At 40.0% G+C, this 20285-nt stretch overlaps 1 protein-coding gene and 1 long non-coding RNA gene across 2 annotated transcripts; one reads left to right on the plus strand and one right to left on the minus strand.

The window, feature by feature from the left end:
- The first annotated feature begins 4770 nt into the window (after nt 1–4770).
- On the plus strand, nt 4771–7849 carry LOC126988868 (uncharacterized). Its single transcript, XR_007742602.1, has 3 exons — nt 4771–4943; nt 6183–6242; nt 7477–7849. It is a non-coding gene; the product is annotated as an uncharacterized LOC126988868 (long non-coding RNA).
- Nucleotides 7850–19025: 11176 nt separating this feature from the next.
- On the minus strand, nt 19026–20030 carry LOC126988879 (uncharacterized). The gene has a single exon (XM_050847271.1). It carries the CDS (start codon nt 20028–20030, stop codon nt 19026–19028), a length of 1005 nt encoding a protein of 334 aa, XP_050703228.1.
- Between the last annotated feature and the right edge of the window lie 255 nt (nt 20031–20285).

Below are 20285 nucleotides of genomic sequence, written 5' to 3' on the forward strand. Positions count from 1 at the left end.
ATAGAAAAAGCATTATGCATTTACACTATGTAGTAGGGTATGCGTACTCCTATGCCCACGGACACGTTCTGGAAACTAATAATACAAAAAAAGCATTATGCATATACACTATGCAGTAGGCTATGCCTACTCCTATGCCCACGAACACGTTCTGGAAATTATTAAAAAAAAAAGCATTATACACATACATTATGCAGTAGGCTATGTCTACTCATATGCCCACGGACACGTTCTGGAAATTAATTAAAGAAAAGCGTTATGGACTTACATTATGCATTAGGCTATGCCTACTCATAAAAAAAAACATTATGCATTTACACTATGCAGTAGGCTATGTCTACTCATATGGCCATGGACACGTTCTGGAAATTAATAAAAAAGCTATATACACTTACACTAGGCAGTAGGCTATGCGCAATCATATGACTACGGACACATTCTGGAAACTAATAAAAAAGCATTATGCACTTACACTATGCAGTAGGCTATTATATTAATAAATATTATAACAACGAATTTACATTGCACAGAAACACGCACGTCTCACACCCGCTGCCCCCGACGGCACAGTGCACACCAAGGAGACTATAGAACAGGAGAGGGGGCCTCTATGGGAGACCGTGGGCGGGTGGTGGTGTATGTCGGTTGCAACAGATGGCGCAGGTGCAGCGTTGTTTACATCCAGGCGCCTCCCCCCCTCCAGACACCCACCCCCCTAACCCCAGTACCCATCAGCAGTGTTGCTATATGGGATGAAGCAGCAAATGTTGCTACTTTTGTCTTCAGTTTGGTTATTTCCCATTTTAAATAAAAAAAAAACAAAGAAAGAAAAATACTAAAATGAACAGTAAGAACTAAATATATTTATCAGGTAGATATAGCCTGACTGCATGTCATGTTAGTAATGCTATATTATTGTACCGTGGTTATATTACTTTATCTGCATTTGTGGGAGGTTAGCAGTGGATATATGTGCTTTATGTGTTTTAACTGTCTGTATACACAGGAATGAACCGAGGTTGTAGCCCAACTGCCTTTCTTTCAAAACATGTTTTTTTCTCTCAACCTCAGTGTTTTAGCAGCACGCTGACTTAATTCCTCCAGTAATTATTTACATAGATTTATTGGTTTGTAGGGGGAAAGAGTGGGTGGATAAGATTATCTTGGGCTAACTGATAATACTGGTTATTATAGCGCTACTTCCAGACGTCTTTCTCAGATCGACGGCAACGCTGCCGTCATTCAAATATCAACACACCGGCCCCTCGTGTAACTACCCGCCATGGCTCCAAATCTCAAATGTGCGGCCTGCTGTGTTTGTGGGAAGAAACGGAGAACACACCCTGGTGTGAAGCTCCATTTATTCCCAAAGGATGCCAGAAGGTAAGTGAAGTTATATGTGGAAATTCTGACTTATAACTTCAGCAAAATAATGAATTTCTGCGAGCAACTAGACAACAGTGCTCTGAAGGCAAGCGAAATACGTAATGTATATTGTACATAAGCCATTCAAGCAGTCCACAGATCCCTTCAGACAACACTGGGGTGACTGTTCTTCAAGATAATGCAAGGCACCTACTTATAGCCGTCCTTATCTTAAAGGTCTATGATTTTTTTTCAACCCTTAGATTTTATGTTGACGTGAAAGATTTATGGACCGATTTATGTATTATACTGAGCAGTGAAGTTACTTTTTCAATGCATCGATGCAGCCGGCCACAGGCCTGGTTGGGTAAGAGGTCAGAACAGGCTTGGCCAAAGTTATCTCCTCACATTACAGTTAAATTAGGAAGAAGAAACCCCTAACCCCTCACAAAATCATGACGAAGGCAAACTGTTGCTGGAGTTGACCCGCTGACTTAACCGTTGATTGCCAGTGACAAGAAGTGGGAAGCATATTACATTTCAGAAATTTACCTAACCTTGCCTCGCTGCCAAAATGCAATATACTATATATATATATATATATATATATATATATATATATATATATATATATATATATATATATATATATATATATATATATATATATATATATATATATATATGTGTGTGTGTGTGTGTGTGTGTGTCAAAGATTCAAAATTACAAGATGTAGAGATTATAATGTGTGAATATTAACTTTGTGTGAGATATGGCTGCAATTCATTCAGTATTATCAAAATCTGAAAAGCTGCACTTTACTTGATGCATAGTCAGAAGTAAATTATTATGTGACATTGACTCATATTCATATGCCGAAGTACTGTTAGATGACACCGTCTTATTACTGAGCTAATTCACAAGAGGCCTCCTCGATCCTTACTCAGATACATTCTAACTACTGGGGCCTTTCATCAAGGTTTGCTAAGGACAGGTATATATTTGGCAATACAAGATTAGTCAGTTTTTTTTTTTTATATGCAGATTGATGATTTCATTTAAACCCAACATATACAGGTATACTTGAAGTTGCCTTGGACTAAATACATTATGATAATGGAAAGACAAAACACAAATATTTCACTAGCAAAGGAAAGAGCAGTCTGTTTAAATTTGCCCTGCATTGCATCATAAATGTTTTGAAAACAATCTATATGTAAAATATGTTTGTTTTTTCAGTTTGTTTCAAATTGAATTTTGTAAGGGGTACCAAAGTCAAACATATCCATTCATTATAAACAGGTATTGCATTGCAGCCAGTATTATTTTCATATTAACCCTTAGAAGACAGCGGTGTTTGAGGAGTAGCTCCCCAAAAAGGAATGGTCTATACTCTATACATATAGTCATTGCCGACCTTAGGACCGTAGCATAAATATATATATATAGTTACCCTGCATAATACGTATATATTTTTTTGTATCGTCTACTATAGATCCTACCGCAATCTCTAAGTGTTGTTATATTTCTGCCATTCAAAACTGACAGACTGAATTTAGGACTGTCTATGTATATTTCCACTGCTGTCTAAGGGTTAAAAATTATATAAATTTTTAAGGTCTGTTGCTTTCTTTCATTACATTACATTTTGTATTGATTAACAATAATTAGTTAAAATTACCATGTTTTTACTGCAGGTGCCCCTAGTGGGTGAAAGCCTTGAAAATTGGCTTTCAAAAGCATACTCAAGCCATCTGTAGTGACCACTTTGATGGGGTTCATTTTGGCAGCAAGGGCCAGCTGCTGCCGACTGCAACCCCACGTCACACAGGTAAGACGAAGTTATGCATGCTCCTTATTTATGACTTTCTTAATCTCTCTCTCTCTCTCTCTCTCTCTCTCTCTCTCTCTCTCTCTCTCTCTCTCTCTCTCTCTCTCTCTCTCTCTCATGTGTGTGTGTGTGTGTGTGTGTGTGTTTATTAGTAAATGTAATACTTATACCCATTATCTATTTTGCAGATGGCCATGAGGAGCAACCACCCACTGGGTTCCCGGGTAATAGTCACAACATTTTCTTGTGTACCAAATGCAATGCATGAGTTGGTAATAGACTAATGGTGAAAGAAACCTTGATGCATTGAACAAAAGTTAGATTTCCACACTTGATGGGTTGAGTGTATTCACCTGACAGATAAGAACAAATAGTAGTTTTGTAATCATTATCACTTACTTTTGATTGATTTGCTTACCTCAGCATCATCCCACAATGCAGCCGCCATTGACTTGGAGCCAGTGGAGTTGGAACTCTCCTCTACACAGATTGTGCTGCCACATTATGGTTAGTGAAAATTAATTATGGTAATTACTTTACATTGTAATAAGCCATTAATATTTTGCCATGCTCATTATTATTGTTGTTGTTTTACTTTATCTTCATACTTTGGTGATTTTCAAGTTTGCAATTTAATGTTGTCTGTGTCACTGACATCCTTTACTTCATGTTTTTTCCTGGTAATCTTGCATTATGATGAATCACTCGTTCTGATGTTGGCCGCCAATGCTTCCAACACAAATTGGTGCCTTACAAGTGGTTGGTGACCATAAGTATCTCAGCAACCTGGCTACATCCATGCCATTCCTATCACGGTGCATGGAGCAAGCTTCACATAACTTTCAGACAGAGACAGCTCATTTATCGTTTTATTTCAGATTCAGTGTTTTGCTCAGTCTTTTTAGGTGCAGTGTTAATATTACTAGTGGTAGTATTAATAATATTAATTTATTAATTTTATTTGATTTATTTATATTTATATTAATATATAATTATTGTTTAAAATTTATAATACTAATAGTAACATAAACAAAATATCATAACTATATTTAGCTATACTCATTTATTATTATTGCTTTTCTTATTATTAATCCCTTCAGTGTCCTAGGACTTTAAATCTAGTGCTTTTCCGTTTAGCAGCCAAAGTTGTGGCCTTTGTGAATGTGTATGTCCTAAGTGTTCATTGGTGTAACTAGCTATACATCATCAAAATCTGCATCTCTCTCCCTTCTCACCCAGTTGTCCCCATACGTACATCCTTTCAGTATCCAAAAAATTTCAATATACCTCTTCTAATCACTTAACTAATGAAGTCAGTTCATATCATACCCCATAACTCTTCCTTCATGATCATAACATCACCTGGCCTCTTAATTCCCGGGTACACCAACAAACCCACTTGGCAATTATCATCTCTGTATTTTACCATGTGGACATACTCTTCCGTTTCCTTCCATGTTTCGCTGTCGAATATTATTCCACATCTAACAAAACCACATCCCAACAGATCCGAACACAGGTTTCGGTAATACCCAAGAGAATGTGGCAGCCGAAGAGGAGAGTCCAAGAAAGAGACCACGAGTGGAGCTGAACAGAACTCAGCCACCCCCAGAGGAATGTGGCATTATCCAACCCCACACACAGCTGCTCAGTGTCCCCCAAGCCACACATGAAAATAATGAGCTGCAGCCTGACACTGATGAGTGTGCTCCCCATTGCACTGCACCAGCTCCATGTGCTGATTTTGGTATGAATACTATTAGTTTTTATTGACTGTTGTGTTGTTAATCTAATTATAACTCCACAAAATCATGCAAGAGCAGCACGCCATCATGCTCCTCTGAAGCCGAGGGAGAGGGAATAACTCCTCTGCTTTGATGAAAAAGCTGTATAACAGACCACCACAGCATTGCAACAAAATCATTAAAAATAGTACTTTCTCACAGAATGTTTGGTTGGTTCAAGGAAATTGCAGCTATTAATGAAATGTGGTTGATAGTTTGAATCAGCATTTGAGCGTGGACCATCCTACCTTGTGGATGATATTTCACCATCATATAAATTTATACTCATCACATTAGGCATGCATATGTCCGCATCATTTTACACAAACAAAAGGAAAAAATTAAATTCCCTCACTTATTTAACTTAGGCATCCCGGGAGAGTTGTAGAATTCCTTCATATAACTGCTAATTTATGTATCCTGAAATGATTTGATATTGATTGTCATATTTTTTTTCTTTTTTTTCACAGAACCATGTTATTTTGTATATCATACATTTGTCCTTTACAGTCTTTGATGGTGCATCCTTTCAGGCTGTCAAGTTTAGTAGCTACTCATGAGACGTATTTCGTAATAATCATTAATTTCCAGATGCTTTGCATTAAAAGAAGTGTCATGAAACCTGCCGCAAAAAATAATCAGCCATAGTCAACCCTTGCTTTAAAGAACCAATTTGGAGGAGGGGAGTGATGTTATATCCCAAAATCTTTAACATCTGAAGCATCCAATTTTTTTTGTGTATAACAAACCTTGTCCATTATATGAACCTAAAAGTTCCCTGTTTCCCTATATAACAATTCTTTCCTTGTATGTGATGCTTAATCCTGACATGCATCTCCATTATCAGCAGGAAGAGTAGTTATAAGAATAACTGTACATATAGCTGATAGCAATGCTGATTTAAAGAGAAAGTTGATGCTAATAGCCTTACTTTCAGTAGTCCTGCCCTATAAAATGACAAAAAAAGACAATAATACATCATCAGCATCAGCATCGTTTAACGTAACAATGATGCACATTAAAACAATGTACATATAGCCCAATGAGTGAAGGGGATCATTTACCTCAACAGAGACTCACGCCAAGTCTGGTAGTCCTTCTCTAAATTCTGTGCCAAAATTTGTGACGCCAAGTATAATAATTAGTTTTAGTGACCATTTGCATCCATTTTTCACTGTGATTGAGAAATTGCCTCTCAACAGGGTGTGAAACTGAAGGGGTTGGAGGAAACCCGACTCGGCCATCAAGCTCACCAAAATACAGTAAGCAACCTCTTGTGCTCAGTGATAATTTATCCTCTAGTTACTGTTCAGTGTTGTTATGACCACATTTAATGTGTTGGAAACATTACAGCTTAACAATATACCTCACATCCCTGCATACAAATTGAGTTCAATATGTAACTTTTACACCAGTACATATCTTAAGAAAATATATGTAAAAAGGTTGATATTTTGAATGACATTTAAACTGTTTATTATATTCTTATGGCAGTAGTGAGTGATCAGAACATAGGTCTTATGTTCTTGATAGCATAGGTTCTAATTTTGCCATAGGCTGGCAATTGATAGTAACAGTAGTGTCCACAAATACCTGCCTGTCTCTTTTATCCTGTTCCACTTTAAACCATGACTGGTCAAGCTTTGAAGAGGTAGCATAACCCTGAAGTGCCACTAACAAACATTTGTCCATGCTACTGATGTGATCATGTTTACCATTCACTCCCAAACATGGCAGCACCCTAGAAATGAGGTCAGTATCCCTGCTATTTAATATCCCATCTTTAATCACATACTCAGGCTTTTCCTTGTATTATGAAACCAAAAAATGTGATTCTTCATACGTTATTCTTAAAGGGATAGTCGTGAGTATCAGGGAAATGGGAGCTACAAGGAACATTATTATTCTCTAAACTTAATGTATGCATGGAAGACATGAGGCTGAACCATTCCACATCACCCACATTACACTGGATGGACATGTGGAAGAGCTGGGATAATAATTGAATTATGATCTATGCAAGTGTTCAAATGGTTAATAAGGATTAGTTTGTTGGGTAAAGTGGCACATCCCGGAGACCACCAGTTTAATGGATTATAATTGTGAAAAGGAAAGTTAGACAGCAGGCAGGATTTGGGTAGGACTAACATTGCAGAAACAGAGAATTTTAGATTTTATTGTTGCACCATTTTGATGTATGTTTCAGTAGAGATTGAACACCAGAGATGTATATGGATAATCAGTGCTTGTAGATCTTGATATTATTTCTGTCAAGTCTCCAGTTGTACCCTCTCCCCCATCTGGAAATACTACTCTTGTCAGGTAATCTAACTAAAGCCTTTCCAGTCTAAGCTGGCGTGCAGATAAAATGTCATTGCTTGGATTCACTGTCCTAATAGCAATAATAATGCATTAACATGCACATATTTTATTATTTAGAATTGTGAGAAGAGTGCTGTGAAATTTAACTTTTAATATTGGTGTATGCATTTTCAGAGACATCAAAACTGCAATTGTTGCAGAAGACGGTCTGCCGTCTGCGCCGGCAGGTGAGGCAGCTCAAAGCTCAGGCCATTACCACTCCTGGGCAGTTTTTGGCCAAAGCCAGCAATTTCCTAGATCCAAAAGTGGTGGATTTTTTCAAAGGACAGGTTCAACATGCTGCAAGATCTAAGCCTGGTAGGAGATATGGGGTACAAGAGAGGAGGTTTGCTCTGGCCTTGTACTATCAAAGTCCAAAGGCTTATCGATTTCTCAGCACAGTATTTCATTTGCCTTCAGTTTCAACACTTCACTCATGGCTCAGGGGTATTTCACTAAATGTTGGCTGGAGCAAACAGACTCTGACAGCCCTGAAGAAAAGAGCACAGGCTTTGTCAAAGAAGAGACACTTTGTGGGATTGCATTTGATGCCATGAGTATTAAAGAATCATTGCATTTGACAAAGCCTCTGATTCTATCATAGGAAGGGAGGATTTCGGAGAGCATGGGAAGAGTTTGAAACCAGCAAATCATGCACTCGTGTTCATGGTTAAGGGCTTATTGAAAAAATGGAAACTTGTTTTAGGATGTTTCTTTTATTCGGGAGGAATTAAAACTTGTAAAATCAGGGAACTGTATGAAACAGCAATAAAAAAAGTCAAGGACACGGGACACAGAGTTATGTTTACAGTTTGTGATCAAGAGGGAGTGCATCGTTCCTTGTTCCAGACTCTTGGCATGAAAACTGAAAATCCTTCCTTTACAGTCGATGGTGAGAAGGTTCACTTTTTTTTTGATTCTCCACATCTTTTGAAAAGCCTGAGGAACACACTTCTCAAATATGATATTAAAATTGGAGAAAATAAAATTTCATGGGATCACATAAAAAAGTTTTTTGAAAAAGATCAGCAACAAAGTATTAGACTTGCTCCTAAATTGAGCAGCAAACATATGTGTGGTGAAGGCTTTTCAAAAATGCGTGTCAATCTTGCTGCCCAAGTGATCAGTCATACTGTGGCGGCAGGAATTCTCGTTCATTCAACATCAGGAATGCTACCACAGAAAGCCATCTATACTGCATAATTCATAGATAAGGTGGACATTTTGTTTGATTGTTTCAATAGTTCATCCATTTATAATTATAAAGATGCCCTTACTGCCATTACTTCAAATTCATGTCATATGAAAATCATAAAAGAGACTAAAGATTACTTGTTGTCATTAAAGGTCTGTGCTCCACCTCATGTACGCATTCACTGTGTAAATGGCTGGCTCATCAACTTGACAGCACTTGATGCTCTGTGGCAAGATCTGCAGAGTTATCAAGTAAAGTACCTCCTCACTCGGCGATTAAATCAGGACTGTCTTGAAAATCTGTTTGCCAGACTGAGGGTTAGATTTGGGAACTGTGACCATCCCACTGCCTACAATTTTATGAAGGGCCTCAAGTCAGTAATGACCAATTATTATTCACAAGTTCCCCAGACAAGTAACTGTGAGGCGGATGAGTCATACTTCCTTGACGTAACCTCAAACTGTGATGCAGATTTGCCCCTTCAGATACTGACTCGGACAATGAGGAGTCAGTAGCAAGCATGCCACCTGCTGAGGTCAATGCTTTGTTTTATGTAGTTAGCTGGACTTGTAAATTTTTTTGAAAAACATAATTGTCAACATTGCAGGGAGCATCTGTTGGATGTAAAACAACAACTTGACAACAGAAATTTATTTTGTTATTTTAAAGCCTTTTCTAACAATCCAGATATTCCATTTGGGGGACTCTCTGTGCCCAGTGATAGTGTTTTTAAACACTTTCATGAAGTTGAAGCCAATCTCCAGGCAACACTGGAGAAGGCAATGTTGGGCACTAGAGTCTCCCAAATGCTCTTGTCTAAATTAAATAATCATGAATTTCTAAGTCCTCTGCACCTGTGTTCCACCCAGCTAACTGAAAACATTCACCTCATCTACATAAAATTAAGGATATACTACAAACTAAAATGGAGGAATAGGGAGCAGACCCATCCCAAAATGAAAAAAAATAGGAAATTAATTAAATTGCAGCATTAGTAATAACAATAATTAGGGATATAAATTTACTCATGATATTTATAAGTTTCTTTTACAGCATAATATTTCAGTCTTCAGGATTGATAGTGTGCATGATTGTAACAGAATGGTGTGCATGTACGCCAGCTGGGGATGGGGTTTTGTGCCTTATGTTTTCTTCAAGTGATTTTTTTCTAGCTTAATGCATCAATGCTTTTTCATTGTCTATTGCAACATAATAATCATATATTGCCTGCTTTGCCTATCTCTGAAGCTGAAAATCTATCCTGCATGTGCATGAGGTCTGCTCCCTAATTTCTTGCAGCATGTTGAACAAATGTTTTTGGTATTAATTGGTATAATAAATTTATTAATTGATTTTGATGTTATTTTGTTTTCATAAATTATCACCATGCTACCACTCTTTGGATGTTTGCCATTATTTGGTGTTGCTTTTGTTATGCCAAGAAATTTTTTTCATATACTTTGCTAAATATTGCAAATAATACACCATTGTTGGTTTTGCCTGTTATAAGTCAGATCTTGTTCATTTAACAAAGCTTTGGATGTCTGCCACTTTCTTTTCAGTTGTAATGCAAGGAATTATTTATCTGCCCTGCCAGATATTGCATGTAATGCACCATTGCTGGTTTTGCCTGTTATAAGTCAGATCTTGTTCATTTAACAAAGCTTTGGATGTCTGCCACTTTCTTTCCAGTTGTAATGCAAGGAATTATTTATCTGCCCTGCCAGATATTGCATGTAACGCACCATTGCTGGTTTTGCCTGTTATAAATCAGATCTTGTTCAGCTCACAAGCTTTGGATGTCTGCCATTGTTTATTTCAGGTGTAATGCTTGGAAACTTTTGTTCTCTGCCCTGCCAAACAGTATGCAATGCTTTATTGTGGATTTTGCCTGTTATAATTTATCTTGTTCAGGTAACAAGCTTTTGGTGTCTGCCTTACCTAATATGTGCTGCAGTGACACTTGGCTGCATGGGTTTCATGATGTGAAATACAGCATATAATTTCATCACATGGCTGGCATCATTGATGTGGCGTCCAGGAGTAATCGTGTTTGTACTATAGCATGTTATGATTTTTTCTGCTTTATATGATATAATCACATAGGTATATATATATATATATATATATATATATATATATATATATATATATATATATATATATATATATATATATATATATATATATATATATATTTAAATATATATTTATTTATTTATTTTATTTTTATTTTATTTTTATTTATTTATTTATTTATTTATTTTTTTTTTTGTTTTTGTTTTTTTTTTTTTGACAAAATATAATGCCAGTTGATATTCTTGACTAATGCCTTGTAAACCTTGTGAAAAATAATGCTTATTTTTGGGGGGAGACAGAGTGGTTTTTTGAATTGGCTAGTTCAAGGAGTTTCATTTCAAATGATTTTGTTACATCCAACTTTAATGTGTGCTGAAAAACAAATTTTGTTTTACTGTTCCTGCAATAAATGCTACTTGTTTACTGATGTAGGCCTTGAAAAACAAATCACTCTCTGCCCTGTAATTTGGTATGTCACATACTGCAGCATAACTTTCCTGCTATTTTCTTACACTATTAGTTGCCGGTTTTTGTCTCATTTGCTTTCATCATAGTATGTGCCTCCACTGCATAGTTGTGCCTACTGAGCTTAATATCTTCAGAACACTGGTTGATGCCAAGGTCAGAGCATGTGAGATCATACTGTGTCCTACATTCCATTTTTACTTCCATGCCCAGCTGTCTCCCAGGACCTCCAAGTTATTGCATTCCATTTAAGACAACTCATGTGTTACCTTCTTGATATCCTCCATCATGTATATCAGCATGTCTTATGATGCTTTTATATTGATGTGCCTTGCAACTTTTATACAGTTATTATTACATGTAATACACCATAGTAGATTTTGCCTGTTATAAATCAGATCATGTTCAGTTAACAAGCTTTGGGTGTCTACCATTGTTTATTTCAGTTATAAATCAGATCATGCTCAGTTAACAAGCTTTGGGTGTCTGCCATTATTTATTTCAGTTGAAATGCCTAGCTTTTGTTATCTGCCCTGCCAAACAGTGCACAATGCTGCTTGCCATTATGTGGCAGTATGATATTTTTACTCAGCTAAGAGCATGTTGCAAAGGCATTGTAGTAATCATAGAATGTTGTATGCTTTGCTTGTATTTGAAGCACTAGATATATTTGCTACACACACACGTACACTATATATATATATATATATATATATATATATATATATATATATATATATATATATATATATATATATATATATATATATATATATATATATATATATATATATATATATATATATATATATATATATATATATATATATATATATATATATATATATATATATATATATATATATATATATATACTTAGAAAATGCTTTCTACACATTATATTTTTCCAAAATAACAAATTGATATAGTGTAAATAATATTAATAAAACATAAGAGCAAATATATTTTTCTTTACCCCATTCGTAAATCATTTTACAATAATGAAAATAACAAATAAAGGCAGGGTAGGGTGCTGTAGCAGGTACTTTAAAAATAGTAAAGCTACCCCTAAAAAATGACGTTTTTGGTGGGCTGCAATAGATGGCGCTACTTCCGCACGCCCGAGGAATTACCACATACCACTATCTCTTTGGTGCACACTGACTCGTGTCGCGGCGGCGTGCAGGGAACACATCACCCGACTTTTTTTTCGCATCACGTTATGGGTATAGCACTCCACGTAGTACCCAAGTTCATTTTAATTTACATATATTAATAATGATAACACAATGCTTGATTTACAAAAAAAATCAATCGAAGAGGGATTCACGTCACTGGTGAATGTTAATTGTGCTGTGTGTGTGTGTGTGTGTGTGTGTGTACATAAGTGTATATACTATATGCCCATGGTCGTTTGCAGTTTCTGGAAAGACCGATGGATTCATTACCCATCACGCATTTACACCATGTCACTGCAGGAGACGATAATTAAAGTCGTTGGAGTACGGAGGCCCTCCGTCGATTTGACGTCACAAATTTTGCTGACGGTGGGCGCCCTTCTGCCGACGATGCTGGTTTGCTGGGAAGGACGCGTCGGTCAAGTAAGAATTCGGACTTAGCCCGTTCACGTTTATACTTAAGATGCCAAGGACGCGTCGGTTAAGTAAGTGATTAAAAGCTTGTTTATCGAAACTCTCTTGCTCTAAGTAGAGGTGTATCTTAAGGACATACCTTAACGAACAGGAATCTGCAAAGCTTAGTATTTCTTATAATTATTTACTCTGCGCTGGCTTTCCTTTGTATTGCAGCTGACCGGCCGCCCTGATGACCAACTCTAACCTAGCTCGCCTCATGAGAAGAGCGTCTCCGTGGCCGAGTGGTTAAGGCGGGGCATACCCGCCTCGTTGATCGCTGGTTTAATCCCCGACGGGGGCAGGATTTATTTTTTCTCGTGTGTTTCGTTACACAGCTTTCTTATGCATGCCATGACGTCACGCTGCCTTCCAATTGGGGGAGGGGGAGGGGGATTGGAGAAAGTCTGCAATCAGCATTTCACAACTTCCCTCCCCAGCCTAATTCCTCTACTTGCTAATGAATTGGGTAAGTGTACATTGTAAGTAGTTCTTTGAATAAACAGGATTTATCTTCATGGTTTCTGGACCTTGATTTTCTTACTCCTGAGTAGTTTGAATGTGGAGGTCAATTACTTATCCATCTCCAACATATCTTACTCAAACATTTCAGCAAAACCAGAACCATCACAGTTATTTAAGGCGGGGCAGAACATTGATCAAAGTTTGGCGCTAAAATGCTTTGTAACACAATGAGTAAGTTGACTAATATAGTGGTCCAGCCAAAGTTAATTATTTTTATTTTTACTTATGCGGGCATTACATGTTATAATCAGGCATCCATACCAGATCAATCAGTTTTAGAGTAAAGGAAAAGTTTGGGTGGATGCCACCCTGAACTTTGACTTTCAGTGTCAAACAGCATAAACAGGTTGATTTTTATCCAAAAAAATCAAAGTATGTTTGGTAATTTTAGTGTTTAGGGTTATATGTTGTTTGAAGTATAATGCATACAAGCCATGTAATTATTCTACACATTATCACAGTTAAATATGATGTTACCTCCGCGAGATTTGAGTATGTATAACGGTTTAAGACTGATGACCGTTCACACGTTCAAACATGGACATGCACCGAGCAAGCTCCGCCCACAAAAGTCAGGCCCAATCAGACATCCGTCAAACACGTTGGTCCAACATGTTTACCCCTTTCACACGTTCAAACATTCTCTCAAACATCGTGTTGTCAAACGTGTTGGCCAACATGTCTGACCGTGTAAAACCCCCTTAACGAGTGTCGGAGCATTCCCCATTGGATAATGTATGGGGGGGAGAGATCCTCTCGCCGCGGACTCACTTGTCGTTCTGCCGGGGTGCGGTACGATATGCTGGGTCGGTCACTTGATTCAGATCGGTCAAAATATCTCGCCACACCGGCCTCACACAAGCAGTGATGCCATTTCAGCGGATTTTCCGCTAGATCTGGTGGAATTGCAGTTAATCTAGCGGGAAAAATCTTAGAATTGACAAGAGTAACTGGCGGATTTTCAAAACCAATCTGGCGGCAGATTTTTATAGCTTCACCTATCATCTGGCGGATTTTTTAGGCCATCCTAGCGGATTTATAAATTTTGAGTTGGCAACACTGCACACAAGTCAGTGTCACAGTGTGCACTGTGGACTGTGGAGCGGGCGGCGGCGGGTGTGAGTCGTGTGGTACGTGACCGTCTGCTCTTCCGTGTTGTATTTTGAAATGCTTTTCTGTGCAATGTAAGTTTGCTGAAGTTCTTTGGTATCTTATGCCGTACTGTGGTAGTTAGTTGTAATAAGTGCATAAGATTAGCTGTAACTGGTGAAATAACGCACTCATAACCTGGTAGCCTAGCTACGTACTTTACTTTGTTTTCTCGTGATTTTTTTTTTTTTTTTACTTAAATTCTCTCATTTTTTTCCTAATATTGTAATATTGTATGTGCCAATGGCAGATTCGTTGTCATAATATTTATTAATATAGTAGCCTACTGCATAGTGAAAGTGCATAATGTTTTTTATAGTTTCCAGAATGTGTCCGTAGTGGGGAGGGGAGGGGGCTGTGTGATCAATCAATCAGTCAATCTCCACCCAGACCAATCAGTGGACCCGCGGACACGTGAACGCTCGTGTCAATCAGCGGCGATTGAAGGGCTGAGTTTCTTCCATGTCCACCAGGACCATTCAGTTGACACACGGACACGTGGACGCGCGTGCCAATGAGCGGCGATTGCGAGGGTAATCTTCCGACACTTTGAGCGCGGCCCATTAAGGCTGGTTTACACGGGCGACAGTTTTGCCACGATATGCCACGACAAACTGTCGTGCCACCTCGTGTCCGTGTAAATACAACTGTCGTGGCAGCCCGTGGACTCCTCGTGACTTTGTTGTGCCACCCCGCGGCCTTGTCGCGACAACCCGAAATCTTTTGAACATGCTCAATATTTGGTCACGACAGTGCCACGAGAAAAATGTTAAATCTGTCGTGCCCATTCTGTCGTGCCACCTCGTAGCCCCTTCACGACAAGGGCACGACACCTCGTGGCGCCCCGTGGCCCGTCGTGGCAGAAGATGAACTGTCGTGGCAGCCACGACGTCGTGCCCTGTCGTCCGTAGAAATCCAAGGGGTGCCGAGGAGGGCACGACAGGCAAAATGGCCTGCAGCGACAGTGGCACGGGCTTGACGCGACATAAAAATTTTATTGAATTTTATTGCCACGAGGTGTCACGAGCGGCGCGCGACGAGATGTGGAGGGCACGACAGTCAGAGGCGGAATGAGTTGTGGGCGGCGTAGGCGGGGAAAAATACTCGACGCTGATTGGCTGAGACGCTGTAGCACCTTGATCCGCGACCCCCCTATAAAAGCAAGGCAGGTACAGCCTGTATTTCCATTCCCTGCTGGCCCGCCGTTCACAACACATCATCAAGATGGTCAACCCCAAGCAACCCCAGCCCACCAAGATCGTCCAGGACGACTCACCTGACGAGCCTGACCCTGAACGTAGCCAGATACCGGAAATTATGTCGCAGGAGATAGAAGAGATCCAAAGCCAGGATCTCTTCACCGATACACCACCTGCCCCGCCGGCCAAGAAAAAGAGATCCCGCACATCGAAGAAGGACATCCCGGAGTACTCCTTCACCCCTGCCCAAGTGTTGGAAGTGGCTGACTTTGTGGCTACAAACCCCGAGCTGTACGACAAGACCCACGCCCGGTGGATGGACCCGAACCACAAGACTAACCTGTGGAAGGAGATTGCGGCGAAGTTCGAGGGGGCTACGCACCAGCAGGTCAAGAAACTATTTGACAATCGTCGGACGGAGTACGGCAGGATTGAGAAGGAGAACAAGAGTGGTGCTCCTCGACGCAAGCGGACCAAGAGGGAGGAGAACATCATGGAGACGTGGGGCTTCCTCAAGGGGCACATTGCCCACGAGCAGACGACCCCTTCGGACACCTTCTCCCAAGCCACTGCAGCGTCTCCCGATCTTCTCAGTGATGCTGACTCTGACCTGTCAGCTCACTCCATCGCCCGCCGTCGTGCCCTTCGTTCTGCCACTCCTACAACACCTGTTCGGGGCCAAATTCAACGCCTGGTAGACCACGCAGCTCAGCAACTGGAGAAGCAGATGACACCGCGAGAGAGGGAGGTCGACGCATTTCTCAACATGCTCCGGTACAAGCTGGCCCACCTCGAGGATGACGACTGCGAGGAGCTGCAGGCCAACATGATGGTGTACGCCAACGAGTGCAGCAAGCGGCGTCCTCTTCAGCATCGCCAGGCCATGCACAGGAGAATGCGAAGGGCGATGGATTCATCTGTTTCCCACATGCACGAGCCTCAAGCACCACCTCCAAGTTCTAGCCAGCCTTCTACTCCAGCGGCCACCCAGATTGTTCAAGCGGCGGGGCAGTCATCTCAGTACCAGCATGGGTCCTGGCCTCCGAGTCAGACTATTTACCAGCCACAATTCCAGACCGTTCCTGTGATCCAGCAGCAGATACCGGTCCAGCACACCTTTCCTCCGATGTCACCCTTCAGCCTGCCCACCATAAGCCCTGTAAAGGACGTTAGATCCATGACGCCCAGCCACAACACACCCCAGGCCCTGAACCTTGACGAGGACAATTAAAAACCTCACCTTTCCTGGCCTCTGCGGAGGTCAGCCACCTTTTTAAAGGCCTCCTCTAGGAGGCCGCAATCAATTACTAAAAAGAGAATGACTTGACTACGCATAACTCTGCTATGACTCTGCTCTAGCTCTGTTATGCACTTAAAAAAAAAGAGAATGACTGACTAGCCACACATAACTTAATACTTGCTGTGTTCACACAACTTGTATTTTCTTATGTAGGCACTCCAAAAAACAGCAACCTCTTGGTTGCACTTCCTAAAAGAGAATGATAATGACAAATCCTTCCTATCGTAACTCTAAAAGTTAGGTAGCTAGGCAGGCAGGTAGATAGGTAGGTAGGTAGACTATAAGAAAATTAAAGTTTAGCAGCTAAAAAGAAACATAAAAAATAGATAGGGAAAAACAAAACATATATAAAAAGTAATAGCTAGGATAGTTAAAAAATAATGGCGTACAATATGATAGGAAATATAACTGAAAATAGAGAAGACCATATAGCTAGCAAAAAAACAATAAAAAAAAATTAGGTAACTTAGTAGAATTGTTGAATGTAGACAGTAGTCTTGTAGACACATTAGTTGCACTTAGAAAAATTAGATATGCAGCACTTAGAAAAATTAGCTATGCATGTGCATGTCGATTTGTTGAATGCAGACAGTAGTCTCGTAGACACATTAGTTGCACTTAGAAAAATTTCATATGTAGCACTTACAAAAAGTAGCTATGCATGTGCATCTTATAGAGCACACATTAGTGCAGTTAGATAGAATCAAGTATGTCAACACTTGAAGTACGCTTGCAGGAATAGCTTTTAGGTTCATTGGATTGTGTAGGACTTAGAAAAAAAAATAGTGACAGCACTTACTCAAACTTCATAAGTGGGCTTGCATGGACGCATTGTGTATTGCATGCGCTTTGAAGGAATTAGGAAAAACACAAGTAATGACATTAATTGTAGAAAGTAATACAAGTACGCTTGCATGGACATCTTGTGGGTCCATGAACTAAGTAGTGAAACCACTCAAACAACTTATTCAAAGTATGCGTTCATACACAGCTTGTTGTTTCGTGTCGGTTGAAGACAGAAGTAGTTACCTGTCACCTGAGACCCTTGCCCTGTTAATTACCTTTGCCCTCCCTCCTTCCCTGCCCCCCCCAAAAAAACCCACCTTTATCTACCGATGACCTCACCCCCTTCCTTGACCCCCAAACCCTTTTCTCTTACCTCCTTTCCTGCCAACCCACCCTTCTTCTCTACCTGTGACCTTACCTCACCCCCCCACCCCTTTCTTTACCTGTGACCCCAGCTCCCCAACCCCCCCTCTCTCTCTCTCTCTCTCTCTCTCTCTCTCTCTCTCTCTCTCTCTCTCTCTCTCTCTCTAGTTCGATCTGTTTCTTTTGTAGTTCGATCTGTTTCTTTTACGGTATTGTCGAAATTTAAGAGTGCGGATCTTGTTCTGAATTTATATATATATATATATATATATATATATATATATATATATATATATATATATATATATATATATATATATATATATATATACACACACACACACACACACACATATATATATATATATATATATATATATATATATATATATATATATATATATATATATATATCTATATATATATATATATATATATATTTTTTTTTTTTCTAATGAACTTGTTAGAAAATAGTATGTCATCAAGTATGGTGTAACCTTTTGAGTTAAAGTTTAATGCAATCTCACTAATATATTTTATTTGTCCAAATACACTTTTTTCATTGGTAGACATTTGCTCTTTTCAAGTTACTAGAGATTCATTGTATATTGTTCTACTTTAATCATATAGCTTTTATAACTTTCATTATTAGCATGCTATTATTTCTTATTATTTTTTTTATTTTGGTACCTTCTAAGTTTAGTTTTCCATTTCATTTTTTTTATTTCTCATTCAATATATGTTTCAGTGGGTAGCTTTTCTTATATTTTCTTTTATTTCTTACATTTCTTATAATATTATATCTTTTTTTTGGTACCTTTTCATTTTTTTCCATGTCATTTTGTTTTTTGTTTTTTGTTTATTATTCAATAAAAGTTTCAATGGCTAACTACAGACATCCACAAACACTTAAAGAGAATGAAACACAGTTTTAAAGTAAGCATATTATTAGTTACAAGAGAGTACAATTTATATTACATATTTATTAGTTTTCACTCGGCGTCTTGGGGGCGTCCTCGGGGGTAGACCAGCCGTTCCTGCCAGGGCACAGCTCCAACTTCTGAAGTGTAGTAGTTCGCCAGGTAGTCCCTCACGGCCTTTGCTCGCCTGCTGGGGTTGTTGCCTCTGGCTGGAGCGAGGTCTGCCATCAGGGTCTCGCCTTCTCTCCAGCTGCCAGGAACAATGTTGTGGTCCTCGTCTTCGTGGTCTATCTCGGCAGGTTGGATGGCGGGTGTGACGACCATGTTGTGGAGAATGCAGCAGGTGGTGACGACATCTCTCACTGTTGCAGGCAAAATCCCTTGGGTGACTCCGAAAACCTTGAACTTGCGCTGCATCACCCCGAAGGCGTTCTCCACCACCCGGCGAGCTCTTGAAAGACGGTATGAAAACAGTCTCTGCTGGGGGATCTGGCTTCTGTTGGAGTAGGGCTTCATCAACCTCGGCTGCAGGGCGAAGGCATCATCACCAACGATGTGGTAGGGCAGGGGAGTGTCGTCGTGAGGCAGGCAAGTGTCGTCTGGCAGGCTGAGCGCTCCTGATTCGATGGCCTGCTGTAGGGTGCAGCGGTTCCAGGTGCCTGCATCGCCAGCTCCCCCCTCAGCCCCGACGTCGACGTAGATGAACCTCAAGCCAGAGTCCGCCAAAGCCAAGAGGATGATGCTGTGAAACTTCTTATAATTGAAGAACTTGGAGCCAGCGTGGGGTGGTCTTCTGATGGGTACGTGTTTGCCGTCCAGGGCGCCGAGGCAGTTGTGGTAGTTCCACCTGCGGGAGAATCCGTCTGCCACCTCCTTCCAGGCTTCAGGCGTTCGAGGGCAGTGCAGGTACTCGTCCTTGTAAACTTGGATGATGGCCTTGAGGACTTTGGGAACAAATCTGGAGATCGATGGAACAGACACCCTGAAGTCGTAGTGGAGGCTTGTGTAGTCATCTCCCGTGGCGAGGTAGCGTAGTGTCACTCCCAGCTTGAGGCCCACGGGAAGAGCAGGACGCATGTTGGTGTCTTGACATCCAACCAGAGGAGTAAGTCGCTCCACCATTTCCCCAAAAACCTCTGGCGTGAAACGAACAAACTTCCGGTAGCCCCTTCGATCTTCTCTGTGTAGTTCGTGTAGGAGGTGTTCGTACTGACCGAACAGAGGGCGTCGAAGAAGCCAGCTACGACACCACAGGGCACGTCTTCTTCTTCTCATTCTAGGTGGGGTTCCTCCATGTTGGGGGGGTGCTTGAACAATTCTTCTGGGCCCTCG

This window comes from Eriocheir sinensis, unplaced genomic scaffold (genome assembly GCF_024679095.1).
Source record: "Eriocheir sinensis breed Jianghai 21 unplaced genomic scaffold, ASM2467909v1 Scaffold10, whole genome shotgun sequence".
Taxonomy (NCBI): Eukaryota; Metazoa; Arthropoda; class Malacostraca; order Decapoda; family Varunidae; genus Eriocheir; species Eriocheir sinensis.